The sequence below is a fragment of the Podarcis bocagei genome (genome assembly GCF_964188305.1).
Source record: "Podarcis bocagei genome assembly, chromosome: 1".
In the NCBI taxonomy this organism is placed as follows: Eukaryota; Metazoa; Chordata; class Lepidosauria; order Squamata; family Lacertidae; genus Podarcis; species Podarcis bocagei.
In genome coordinates this window covers 64,040,064-64,053,262 of record NC_138125.1, presented here as the reverse complement: position 1 = coordinate 64,053,262, position 13,199 = coordinate 64,040,064, and the positions used below count along the sequence as shown (strand labels likewise).

The 13,199-nt window shown below is 40.8% G+C and overlaps 1 protein-coding gene across 4 annotated transcripts in view; it reads right to left on the bottom strand.

The window, feature by feature from the left end:
- The window catches only part of LUZP2 (leucine zipper protein 2), a 340,653-nt gene that overhangs the window by 163,508 nt on the left and 163,946 nt on the right, over window positions 1-13,199 (bottom strand). For 3 of the 4 annotated variants that reach the window (XM_081165451.1, XM_081165449.1, XM_081165450.1), the window contains 2 exons: window positions 2,304-2,421; window positions 1,269-1,339 (listed from right to left, as the gene is read on the bottom strand). In XM_081165451.1, the coding sequence (XP_081021577.1) occupies window positions 1,269-1,339; window positions 2,304-2,421 (189 nt within the window). The remainder of the gene's footprint in view (window positions 1-1,268; window positions 1,340-2,303; window positions 2,422-13,199) is intronic. The other variant, XM_081165448.1, reaches the window with a different exon arrangement.

Below are 13,199 nucleotides of genomic sequence, written 5' to 3'. Positions count from 1 at the left end.
GATTCCTGACAGCTCAATAGGTAAATTGGAGAGCCCTTCTTATTCTGTGTTTTAGATGATTTATCACAGGATGCACAAGACAATGTTTCAGGGCTGAGATGTTGTGCATCTGGCAGGAAGTCTTTGATGTGTCATTTAATCTATGTTCCATGGGAGCCAAACATACAACGAATGTGGCGCATCCCTCACATTAATAACAAGCCAGTTTTCATGCCTTGGCATTTTATCATTGTGAGCATCTTAAAAACGTGTGCTTCCATAAACAAGGAGTGTGGAATCATTAATTGTTATATTATCCACAGAAGTGGTTTCTACAGTGTGTTCTTAGAGTGTCAGGAGAAAAATCTAGAAACAAAAGAAAATGCGCTGCTTCACCGAAAATGCTACGCTGCACGTATCATGCTGTCTGTCTCAGAGAATCAGCACAATGAAGTCAAGCTCTGTATTGGTTTCCCATGGAAACAATCTTCATGCATTTCAGATGGATTATGACAAGTTTGAAATGAAACTTTGCTTTGGGGAAAAAAAACAAAAAAACAAATGCTTTCTGTTCATAGTAGTGATAGGAAAACTGCCCTCAGGTCAAATTGCAGTCATTTTGGAGATTATGAACATCTGGAAAGACATCATTTGTTTTTTGAAAGTTTGGTTCCAGCTCACTATAGCAGAGTATCTGCACTGATGCTGTCACATCATTACACCAAATTAGAATGCCCCCTGGGAAGAGCTGCTTTCAGCATACCACGATGGAGAAATTCACCTGGAAATTCTCATATGCATACAAACAGCCATAGGTTTTAGATGTGCTTTGTAAAATGAAGACAGAAGAGAGAAGACATAAATGCTTCTACATAGGAGAGGGACAAATTCAGGAGATCCATAGCCCAGGAGTACTTGGAGGCCTGGTTCTGCTTCTGTAAGGCCAGGCATGCTTTTATCATAAGTAAAGTATTCAGCACCATAATTCAAAAGCATCAATTCTTTGGCAATCAGCCTTCTTTATGGTGAGAGCTTGACCATAAAGAAGGCTGATCGCCAAAGAATTGATGCTTTGGAATTATGGTGCTGGAGGAGACTTGAGAGTCCCATGGACTGCAAGAAGATCAAGTCTATCCATTCTGAAGGAAATCAGCCCTGAGTGCTCACTGGAAGGACAGATCCTGAAGCTGAGGCTCCAATACTTTGGCCACCTCATGAGAAGAGAAGACTCCCTGGAAAAGACCCTGATGTTGGGAAAGAAAGTAAGACAGATAAATGTTGACTTGTACCTTTGTTTTTGGCCTAATTCCAAGAGTTTCTGTACGTCGGTTTTAGCAGATGCCTCATCGTTTTTCAAAGACTGAGAACAAAGGGAAGAAACAAGAAGTTCTTTACCATTTCTTATCAAGAAGCTCTTTACCATTTCTTCCATACTAACATTATTAATGGTGCCCCTTTTGATAAAATGCTTTCTGTGAATAGCATATTTTAAAGCCAAGAACAAATGGAAATGGAAACAGCTTTGTTGGTCTGCTGCAAGGCCTCACAACATTCCCACACTTCTTTTGTATGACACCTTAATCATCGTAAAAAAAAGCCACCATTGGCCCAACATCTCTATATGTCCCTCTGTAATTATGCCAGAGAGGAACTACTGACTAATGTGAAGGTCAATGACAGATTCACATGTAATCTTCCTTTCATGGAGCTGGTCATTTTTATCCTATCCACATATAAAAATACATAATAGGGATGGGTGGATATATTTCTTATCCATGCCATTTTTGCCTACGTTCATTCATAAGTCTGCTCCATCCCATTTCTTTATTGATTCATGAAAAATCAATTAAGATTCTACATTCATGGGTGTAGAAGAACTACTTTATTTGCTGTTAGATGTGAACTGCACCTTTCTCTCTAGTCAAAACTAGGTCCACCACCTCTATACCCCATATTCCATCACTCAAGCCATTGTCATGGATGTAGGAAGGGAAGGACCAGCCTTCTTCTCTAGATCACGAGGTTGTAGAAGCTGTAACCATGCAGACGAGTTTAAGTAATGAGTAGGGAAAATTTGGAAAAATATTTGCCATGTTTGAGTGGTGAAGAAGTGGTGGTGCCAGGCAGGAGTATATAGTAAGAAGAAAAGGCCAATAGAAGATGGAAGGGTCAGAGTCCATTTCTCTCATCCAAATCCCCACAACCTGGCTGTGATGTTTCATGGCTATTTTCCTAGTATATTAATCACAAAATACTTGCATTATGAAATGGAGTGAATGATGACTATATATCATGGGGCAGTTGGGGAGGATGAAGATTCGTACCTGGAGGTTTACTTTAATTCCTTCAAGTTCTCTGGATGTCTTTGACAGTTGGCGAAGAATGTTGCTCCTTTCCTTAAAGACTTCTTTAAGTTGTCTTTCCAGTTCTTCGTAGCCCTGTCTAACCCAGAAAGAACATCAGTGAGATTCTCTCAGAGCAACTGAAACAAACAAAGCTTGAAATCAGAACCAGTTTATTACATTTGCATTCAGATAGAAGCAGGATCCATTTCTGCCATCCTCTCATAGCCTCTCATCATGTCAAGCATATCAAAGCCATTCAGGTCTAGAAAATGAGCTGCTTCATTTGGGTCTGCAGGATTGTCCTATAACCCAGTTTTCTGGGGTTTGCCCAGTAGGAGGCAAAGTGTACTGCCAGTACTCTGCTCAGTCATTTAGAGAGAAAGGTGCATGCACCCACCTTTCTTTGTTAATGAGGGAAAACACAGAGAGAGTTGACATGTACATAAGATATTATCTAATGTGATATGAAAAGACAAGAGTTGAACATCATGTGTCTGGATAAAGAAATTTCAGGTCCCTTTATGAACTATTTCCCCCCTTCCCCTGGGTGGAATTGAGCTCTCACATAGAAAATAAAGGTTATAAAAATAAAGAAATGCAAAAAACAAAATAAAGTACCATGAAGATGTTTAACAACACTACCAAAAATATAGTATGCCACCTAGTATTGATCATCACTGTCTTACTGCTGACTTAACTAGTTAATGTTTTATACAATAATCTCCAGCCTACACTCTACAATACCTACATGGCACCAGCAAACCTATCCTTCATTTCCACAAAGGAGATCAATAGCAAATAGTTGAGTTTTCTTTTTTTGAAATGTAAATCCAAAGTGAAAACCCACAGCATAATACTTGTCTGAGTCTGGAGCCAGAGAAAACCAATATCCATGTGCATTGCCGAGAAATAAAGCAAATTAAATTTTGAAGCCATGAAAGAAAACACAGGGCAAGGGGGAATGGATCAGCAGGGAGCCAGTAACCAAAAGTGAGTGAATATCCTTTGTACCGCAGGATCAATAGCTACTCCCTGTAACCCCGTTGTTCACCTGAATGTTGTCTAATGATGTCATTTAAAACAACTCTTGACTAAAAGAACAGTCAGTCAAACAATATATACCCTTTGTGAATTCTATAAATGGCAACTGAATGCTATGTGGTTACACTGTCCTCCATGCAACTCAGCTGAATCCAAGTTGGACCAATCAATGAATTTTTATTATCAGCTTTTGCCTGACATCCCAGAACCATTTACTATATCACTTTTAGAGAATATAAATTCACGGGGAAAACCTCTAGAGCTGGTGTACATGAGCACTGCACCCAGTCTAGCACATCATTACGTAGCTCCTGAGTCAGACTAGCTGTGTGAGAGGATCCATGGTGAGGGGGGTCTGGAGCTCCCCAAAATACAGCTGAGTTCAGTAAGGGCTCAGCTGCCATAAGAAGTGAATTGGGCCCTACATGAGGATTCTGTAGCAAGGAATCCCTAGAAAGATGCTCAGGGTTTCCTCTAAATGTAGAAGCCAGAAAGTTGGAAAAGCACCACAATGAAGTAAAAGTACAGTCTTTGAATAGAACAACAACAACAACCATTGAACTTTTAAATGTAAAGGTCATAAAATGGGATGAATGAGTGGGTGGCTGCGGTCTTGTGATCCAAATGGTGTCATGCTAATTAACTGTCCAATAGGTGTCTGTTATGCACATACAACCTTATTTTCCATAGCACTTACTGCAACAAGAAACAATTTTCCCCAAGCCAAATGCTTAGATTATAGCTTGTGGGGGAGACTGAGGTGCACTGGTCGCTCCTGCTAGATGAGGCAATTTAAACTCATTTCTTCTGCCTCGCTACTGCCTCAAGCACCAAACTCGATTTTGGAATGTCACTTGACTAGGCTGATCAGCCTGTGGGGGTGGGGTGGGGGTGTTTGTGTGGCACAGAGGGTTTCAAAGAGAAGGAGGAATCGGCTGGATTTGACTCTTCTCTTCCAGCAGTAGGAGAGTCTTGTGTACAAATATTGACCCATATGTAGTTTAGAACCAGCCCCAAATAACTACATTTCAAGAGCAGGCAAAATGTAACCTCCCCTACAACATACTCTTGAGGTAGGGGGTTATCTTGAGTTTCCACAACCAAGCAACAAACTTAAACTCACAGTGCAATTGAAAGCCTGCATGAAAAGGTCATTAGCATCCATAACAGCGCAAGTTTCTAAGTACTCTTTTGTGTTCCAAAGTTATCTGTGTTTAAACCAAAACAATCCATGAATATAATTTAGTCTGATCTTTCTTTGTTTCCTTTGTACAAGAGATGACAAGACAACTCTGTGACACTGTCTTTATTTATGTACTTAGTAACATTATTCCGCATGTTGCCAATGCTGCAGACATGAGTCACACAGTATGAACCAAAGAACTGTCTCCTTCCTTGTGAGTCAAGGGCAAGCTGTATTCCAACATTTATTAGCCTGGGATTTTCCACATATTTGAGATTCAGCTCATTGCTTTGAAACCAGAAATAAACCATTGGGAAAAACTATATCTCAGCAGTAGGGGACATACTATGCAAACCTCAGTCCCTGGCATCTCTAGTTAGAAGCATGAGACCATGCACATTGCGGGAAAGGTGTCTCTGCCTTTGACCCTGCCCATCAGAATAGCCTATACTGTGCTAGGTGGACAAATAGTGTGACCTGATAGAAGGTATCTTCCTATGTTCCTGCCAAATACTAGCACTATCTACTCCCACATCTTTGGATAAGAGGTGCATTAATCCATATCAATGTGAGCTGGACCTTTTTCAGTCCTGGCCCGTCAATCTACACAGTCATTTTAATTATGGCCTCCATCTGTTGTGTTCTGAGCATAGCAGAATGACCTGAGACATATCAGTGACTAGCCAGGCACTACTTACAGTTATAACTGTATGGAAAATCCATAAATCTTATAATGGACTGCAGGGGGCAGTAACCAAGGTAACCAAACTTGGGCCTGCAGATGTTTTGGGACTACAATTCCCATCATCCCTGAACACTGGTCCTGTTAGCTAAGAATGATGGGAGTTGTAGTCCCAAAACATCTGGAGGGCCAAGTTTGGCCATGCCTGGTTTAGAGGCAATAGGTGGAATCTGTAGTGTTGGTCAGCAGCAATAGTGGCAGCAGTGTTAGGGCAACAGGATTGACTGCCAGTAGGTGGCAGTGTTCCTAGCTGGGGATAGCAGAATCTCTTTATTTTGGTTTCTTTCAGTTTCTCATTTTTCCAATCTTAAATTCAACTCTCCAGATTTGCTTGTGAATCTCTTTTAGAAGTCCTCATGAAACTTTGTCAGCATCTTAGTACAGTTTTTTTCCTAATATGTACATTTCTGTATGTATGTACACATTTTTGCAAATTAATTTCCCCTAATATACTGCATTTTGTATGCTATTTTAAGTAATGTATGCATTTATAAGCACAGTTGACCCTATGTGCATATATGTACACATTACATGACTGGAGAACTGCATTGCATAATTCAGAGAAATGCAATATTAAAGGATAACTTTCTTTCCAATTGTGTAATATTTCAAGAAGTGTGAACTAGGTGGGTTTGCTTTCAACTGCAAACTGAACCAAATTCCCCCCCCCATCCTTATTCTCAGCCCAGAAGCTTGAAGCTGAACTCTAGTTCTCTTCCCCTCCCATTTGAAAAATTACATACCATGTCAGTGTATTGCTTAATTATGGGAATTTCAGCACTTGCCCTGATTGAAACTGTAAGTAGTAAGAGCTGCATAAGAGAAATGGAAACAATGTTTGTTACCAATGCATCTGAACAGCATGGGAACTTAATTACTAGATCTGAGTGAAAATTGTATTACTTAGGGTGGATTATTCTTCTGTTTTACTTTCTGATCTCCTGTTGCATTTATGTTTAAAATCTGTGGGTTAGTGTACATGCTGTTTATTGTAGCATTTATGAGTCCCTGGGGCATGTAAGTGTGTGTGTGGGAGAAGAAAATGTATGAAATCATCAACTGTTTGGGAATGGTAATTAAATATTTAGTTAATTCATTACAGGCTCAGTTTTGATGTGCTGAGATCCTCCCATGCCTTTGTGACATTCATGTATGGTGTGAATGCAGAAACAGTAATGTGAATGCAATCAGCCACAAAGACTGAACCAATACAAACCCATCTATGTGCATGGCATATATATGAGCAAACCTCCCATACAGAGCACAGTAATAAGGTCTATGAACCTGGTCTGGAGACTGCAGCTAGTGCACAATGCTGCTTCCAATAATCATAACCACCACTTTGATGTGGTGCCATTTAAATACTCATCATGTAGGATCTTCACCGTCTGTCTGTATGGTACTCTCTATACCAACTGTCCTGAGTTTTAAGATAAACAAAGAGCCTACTTGAGGTCCAGCCAGTTTGTTGTTCACTGTGCAGGAGATCAGAACAGGGCTTTCTCTGTGGTTGCACCCCAGTTATTGGTGGTGTTATGTACAACAAATCAAGATCTATAGTACAGTATGTGCTTATTGTTGTAGTAGACAGAGTTGTTGTTTTTAAGAGCTGGAGTTTGTACTTACAAGCTGCTCTAAACTTAATCTTTTAACATGCACATGGTATTTCCCTCCTTTCATTTGATAGTTCCACTCACCAATCCAAGTCTCAATATATAGCTGGTAAAATTAATAGGGCATGTTTGAACTTGTAAAATATTGTTCTGCAATGGTCTGGGCAGTGTGTAGAATTTGTATTAATGAAGGAGAGCAGATAAATAGCACCTCTCAATATGCCAAGGAAATGAAGTAATTTGTAGCTTGTTACATGAAATTGTCTAGTATTTGTCCTCAATGTATTGATGCAAAATTAGTCTAAATTCAAGAAAAAATTAGAGAAGAGGGTGCCTGAATCAAGAATAGATATTGCCATGAACATTGCTGTCCTTTATGCTTATTTATTTGACATCAGGATCAGTAACAGTGGTAGAGCACATGGCTGTCTGCAAAAGATTCATTTCCAGGTAGGGCTGGGAGGGTTGCCTGCCTGAAACCCTGGAGAGCCACTGCCAGCCACTGTGAAACTACTGTGTAGCTGGACCAATAGTCTGGTGGTGTAAGGCAGCTTCTTAAAGTTTATGTAGCCTTCATTCTATTCCATGCTCCACAGAACTGTTATTTCCAGGATTCCCAAGAAGCAGCAATGACTGTCAAATCTGTCCTTCAGATATGCCCAGGTAAATTTAAAGTAAATAAAGTAATGGGGGGTGGGGAGAGAGAGTGCAAAGTCCTAGGAAGTTCCTAAAGAGGAAAGAAAGATGCAGTGAAAGAACCTAATATGAACCTATTCCAAAATGAAGCATGTACCACAATGCAGCCATCCTTTGAAATTCATACTTCTATGAATTTTGCAGTGCTGTTCTTCAGCCCAAAATGCCTACAAAAATCCACACATTGGGGGAGAGTGTACATTAATATATAGATGTTCTATATAGTAGAAATAACATGCAAAATGTAATTAAATTAGGAGAAAGCATTTGCACAAAAGTGAATGTTAAGCGATCTTTCACAGGAAGAAAATATAGTATAAGGGGAATCACACAGTAAAACCTGGATGAATTTTTGTGAGGTCTTCTTTAAAAAACAAAAACAAAAGTGAACTGATGCAGAAATTTGGTGAACTGAAGTTAAGACCAGAAAAATGAAATAGTGGGGGAAACTGACCTAGGCACATTTGTCCATCTCTTTTAAAGCTAGAAGGCAAATGGGAAGGTAGGGGTGAGAGGCTCAAGGAAGAGAGATTTAAAGAAAACCGATAGCTTAATACCATGAAAGTTGAGATATTCACATTGTGGCTCAATTTGGAATGGCCTCAATGAAACTAATTTATTTTCAATATCAGTCATTTTATAATTGAGACCATCCCAATGTCTGGACCCTGTCATATTTGCACTGATGTCATTGGGGACATAATGGAACCTAGAAGCCCACGCTATCATGAGTCCCTGAACCCCATCCCTCTACTCCCTTTTCCATGATTTATGCTTGGATTTAGGACCTAGGTGAGCCGCAACCAGCACCACTGGTTCAGTTGTAGGTCAGGAAGAGACAAGAAGGCAGCAATGACAACAGCTCACAACAGCAGAGAGAAGCCCATGTGAAGTCAGAAGCAAACATTGAAGGGAGCTAAGAAGAATAAAAAGTTGTTCTTCAGTCCCACTACCCAACTGAGCTTAAGCATTATTACTAATTAACAACAGTGACAGTCGCAGTTATTTTACCATTGTAAACCCAACAACCGTCACTCCCTCCTCCTTCTATAGATCCAACTGCTAAGTGCTCAGACTTCAGGACTAGATGTGTTTCTCTCCTGAATAATACTAAGAGCAAGGGGGTGGGGAAGAAAATGGATTTCTAAGCCCTAGGGAAAAGCAAAGTCTCATTTTGCAATCTACCTTCTGTATACTCTTTTGGCACATCCACTTCCTTGACTTAACAAAAAACCCCAACAACCATGCACACAAAACCCCCAGTCGAAAACTGGACCATAAAGCACAGGCTGGTAGCACCCATGCCTGCCTGAGATCATTAAAAACAGAGCTAGATGTACCCATCGTAACGTAATAGTTCTATTACAGAAATAATTGCCATGACATCTGCAGATGCTAACATTAGTGCATACATTTAGCTGTTTATTATAAATATGAATATTTGTCCCTTATTAAGTAACAGAACTCCTTCTTCAGTGCATGCTACCGTGCTAACCTGACCCACACATGGTTTGACAATTGCCTTTCTTTATATGGCACTCACACCAGAGTGTAAGAAAATGTGGGGGAGCAACTTTTACATGTTTGCTAAATCTGAATTGTTAGGATTCATGGGCAATAAATTGAATTTATATGTTTGAAATATTTCCAACATCACCTCCCATCAAAAGAGATTCTAGGGAAGTAGATAGAGGAGGAGAACCTTATTGACTTTATTGAATTGTATTAATAGTTTTGATGAATTTGTTGCTGTTCGGTTTATTTATATGCTATTGTGTTTGATATTCTAATGATTGCAGTTATTTGTTTTTAATGCTATTGCGACTGTTGAGAGCCACTTTGAGCTAAACATCTGAAATTGAAAAAGCAGAAAACACATATCAAAACAGAACAAAATGCACTGTCCTCTTGAAACTGGAAAAGTGAAAGCACCCAAGAGCCTAAGAATCTCAAGGCATACTAATTGGCAATGGTAGATAGGTAGCCGTGTTGGTCTGCCATAGTCAAAATAAAAAAAATTCCTTCCAGTAGCACCTTAAAGACCAACTAAGTTAGTTCTTGGTATGAGCTTTCGTGTGCATGCACACTTCTTCAGATACTTCTTCAGGTATCTGAAGAAGTGTGCATGCACACGAAAGCTCATACCAAGAACTAACTTAGTTGGTCTTTAAGGTGCTACTGGAAGGAATTTTTTTATTTTAATTGGCAATGGTCATTGATCTGTGAACACCTTTGGGGTGTGTCACAGCATGCATGTCAGTTCTCTTATGACCACCTCACTGCATGATACCTGTGGCTGGATGTCACAGTGCGTATATGCAATGCTGGATTGGCAGCCTTTATGGTTATGAAAGATGAATACTTTCTGCAGGTCTGTGTCTATTTCCACTCTATGATATAGGAGGATTCAAAGGTGGGGAAACTAGGATCTGGATAGCTAGAAGAGGGGGGTCTCTTAGGAGTCCTGAACAAGTAAGCAAAGTGTCCAGGGCCAGAATGCTTGGCAAGGGAGTGTTCCCTCCGAGCTATTGCACCAGTCACTCTCAGGTAGCAATGGAAGGGTTTTTATAGTGGACTTACTTTTCCCACCTCCTCCTAGATTTCAGCAAGGCCCTGATCCAGACTATGCCCCAGACCAGTGATTGCTTCCTTCTCCCAAATAGGATTGATGGGCCTTGAGTAGTCAGACACTGTGTCACTGGTTTGGGGCTTCAGTGGGTCTGGTGTCACCTCTGCTCCTAAGGTCCTGGGGGTGATGACTGGGTGGCAGAGGGTTGAGTCCCTTAATACTTCAGCTTCCATGGGCAGGGAGTCTTATAGGGGAAGACTTCCTTTTTTCCCTCAGGTTGTGTTGGCATCCTGAGGTCATCACCTGTGCTGAGGTCTACAGTAGAATCTTGCACTTTGGATGAAGTCTGATCAGTGGGTTCTAAATAATCCTTTATCAATAAATTATATCAAATATACATTCCATGGTAGTTACATTATATTAGGGAATGTGAGATTGTGGGCTGATTGACGTCATATCCCAAATATGTTTCACAGATGTTGCTTACTATGAACCACTTTGAGAGACAAGTAAACTTGGGTTGGTTATATGTAAGATTTACTTGAATTACTATACTGTTGCATGAGAATTGCTCTGAAGACTTAAAGTGCTGCAAATATATATATATTCTAAGACCTCACTGGTGATGGTACAAGGGAATGTCAGTTGGTTCAGCAGGAGGAAGACTCAAAAATTGCTCCCCATTTGTCACCTCTGCTCTGGGAAATATCACCATGGTGATCAACTGTTCATCTTCTCTTTCTTTGCTTTTGAAAAATCTGCTTGTAAGTTATGTCAAACAGATCTATAATGGTATCACCGCTCCTTTGATGTGTCTAGGAGGAATGCGAAGAGACACCTATTGTGTTTTCTATGCGCATCACTTACTGAAGGCATAGTCCTAAAAATTGCTTGGGAGTAATTTAAAGAAACAATGTAAATAATGTAGAAAGTTTAGAAAACATGGATACGGAGGACTTAAAGAACCTAGAACATATATGTCTGTACACAAATGTATGTTCTCTACCGGTTCGACTTGAATGCAATAAATATTTCACTAGAAGACTATGAAAGACGGAATACTCTGGAATACTAAGTCTTTTCCTGCAGATTTGCTCCCACAGTTCAGACTGAAAAGGCTTTATGCAACTCCTTCCTGTTGTTGCTGATGTTGTTCTCACAGTGGCATTCGATTAGCAAAAGATGTTATTTCTCAGTGCTCCCTTGGCAGTGCCAACTTTCTTAGATGTCTGTGACATCTGTGGGAAACAGTGTTTTGTGTGTTCTCCAGCTAAGTAAGCTGCTCTTTGCTATTCACGTAAAACTTGAACGCTTCTGCTTGATCTTACAAAAAAAAAAAGGGCATTTGGACTCCTGTAAAATGTGTATTGCTGCTAAATAATTCACAAGTTAGTCTAATAAAATGGTGTTAACCAAATGGTGGGTTTCAGCTTGAAATCAAAGATGTTCCCTAGCCTTTCCGAGCTGCAGTGCCTCACGATAAATTATTGATGCGATCATTACTGATACCACATTTTTTAATGCTCACCCTGTTGCAATTTTTCAGCCTCACTTTCCTTATTGACTTGTCTCGTTAAGGCAACTCAGCATGTCAGCACCACTACATCCTGAGTTGCACAGAGGCTGCACCCACAGTTCATGAATGATGCAGGCGGATCTCGGAACCCTGCGTGGGCTGAGAACATGGCTTGTAACACACCCAACACTTTCCTGCAGGTGGACATCACAGAAGAAGATGGTGAGAACCATGAAAAGGGAGAGCAGGGACCTTGAAGGTGCTCATCAACAGTGAGCACCTGGGCAGGAGACTGAACAGGTATCCAGGCCACCTGGTCAATCATCTGGAAATGTGTTGTGTTTCTGTGAAATTTCAGTAATTACAGGCAGCAACCATTCTAGGCATGTCAGATATGTGCACGACTGCAACTGCGCACTTCACAACGAACCCAGAAAACATCACAAAAGGGGGCAGGGCAGAACGGGCTCTTTGGAGGCTTTTTCAATTGTGCTTCAAATATAGGTGATTTCACTTAAACGTGCATCACCTTGGAACATAACCCCAGCGTAAATTGGGCATTGTCAGTAATTCTAAATCTGAATGTATACAAATAAATGAGTACCTAATTTGCAAATTTTAAGCAAACTCTTTCTTGGCAATGCAACCTTAGAAAGAGCTTTTCTTCAGGGATATATATTTGAAGCAGCAGCAAGTTGTGGTGGGATGGAGTTGTTGAGCCATCCTCCTCATACAGGCATCCCTGCAGCTTGTCTGGATGGAGCATGGCAGCAGTGAAGACAGGGTCACATGGTTGCATCAGCAGAACTGTCACCATCAATTGGGTGCTTCTGCTGGACAAGGGCACACACATGGCCCAGAAGTTGCTGCCACCCACATCATCCAGGTAAACAGCAGTGGTGCTGGTTTTATGATGGTGGCTCCACCCCATCACACAGAATCATAGAACTGTAAAGCTGGAAGGGACCCTATGGGTCTTCTAGTCCAATGCAGGAATCACAATTAAATCATCCCTGTCAGATGGCCATGGTTCACTTCTGATATGGGGCTTAGTGCTTCTAATACTTTCTCTTTACCTTTGGATTTCAGATTAGCACAAGCTCTCACTGCCACAATGCCTTTTTCTTGCTTCTCTGAAAACCTTCCCTTAGTGAGTGTACAGAACCCCTGGCAAACTACAGGAATGTTTCTGCTAGGAAGTTTCTATTGTACATTTCTGCTTTAGGGCCAATAAAAGCCTGAGGATGAGTACCTCCTCTTCACACCCTTGATTGCTTTACACTGGAATTGTGGATTTCGAGGACATCCAAATCCTTTGTAAGGAACTAGAAAACTTAGCAAACTACCATGCCCAGGGAACTAAGTGCTGGGAATTTTATGTTGGTAAGGGTTGGGGCCTAATGATGTCCTCAGGAGAAAGCTTCCTCTTCCCAGGAGGCAGGTTTTGGGGAAAGGAAGGACAAGTGAGAGGATTTGGAATGGATCTGAGCCCCAGGTAATAGGCCCCAGGTCTCC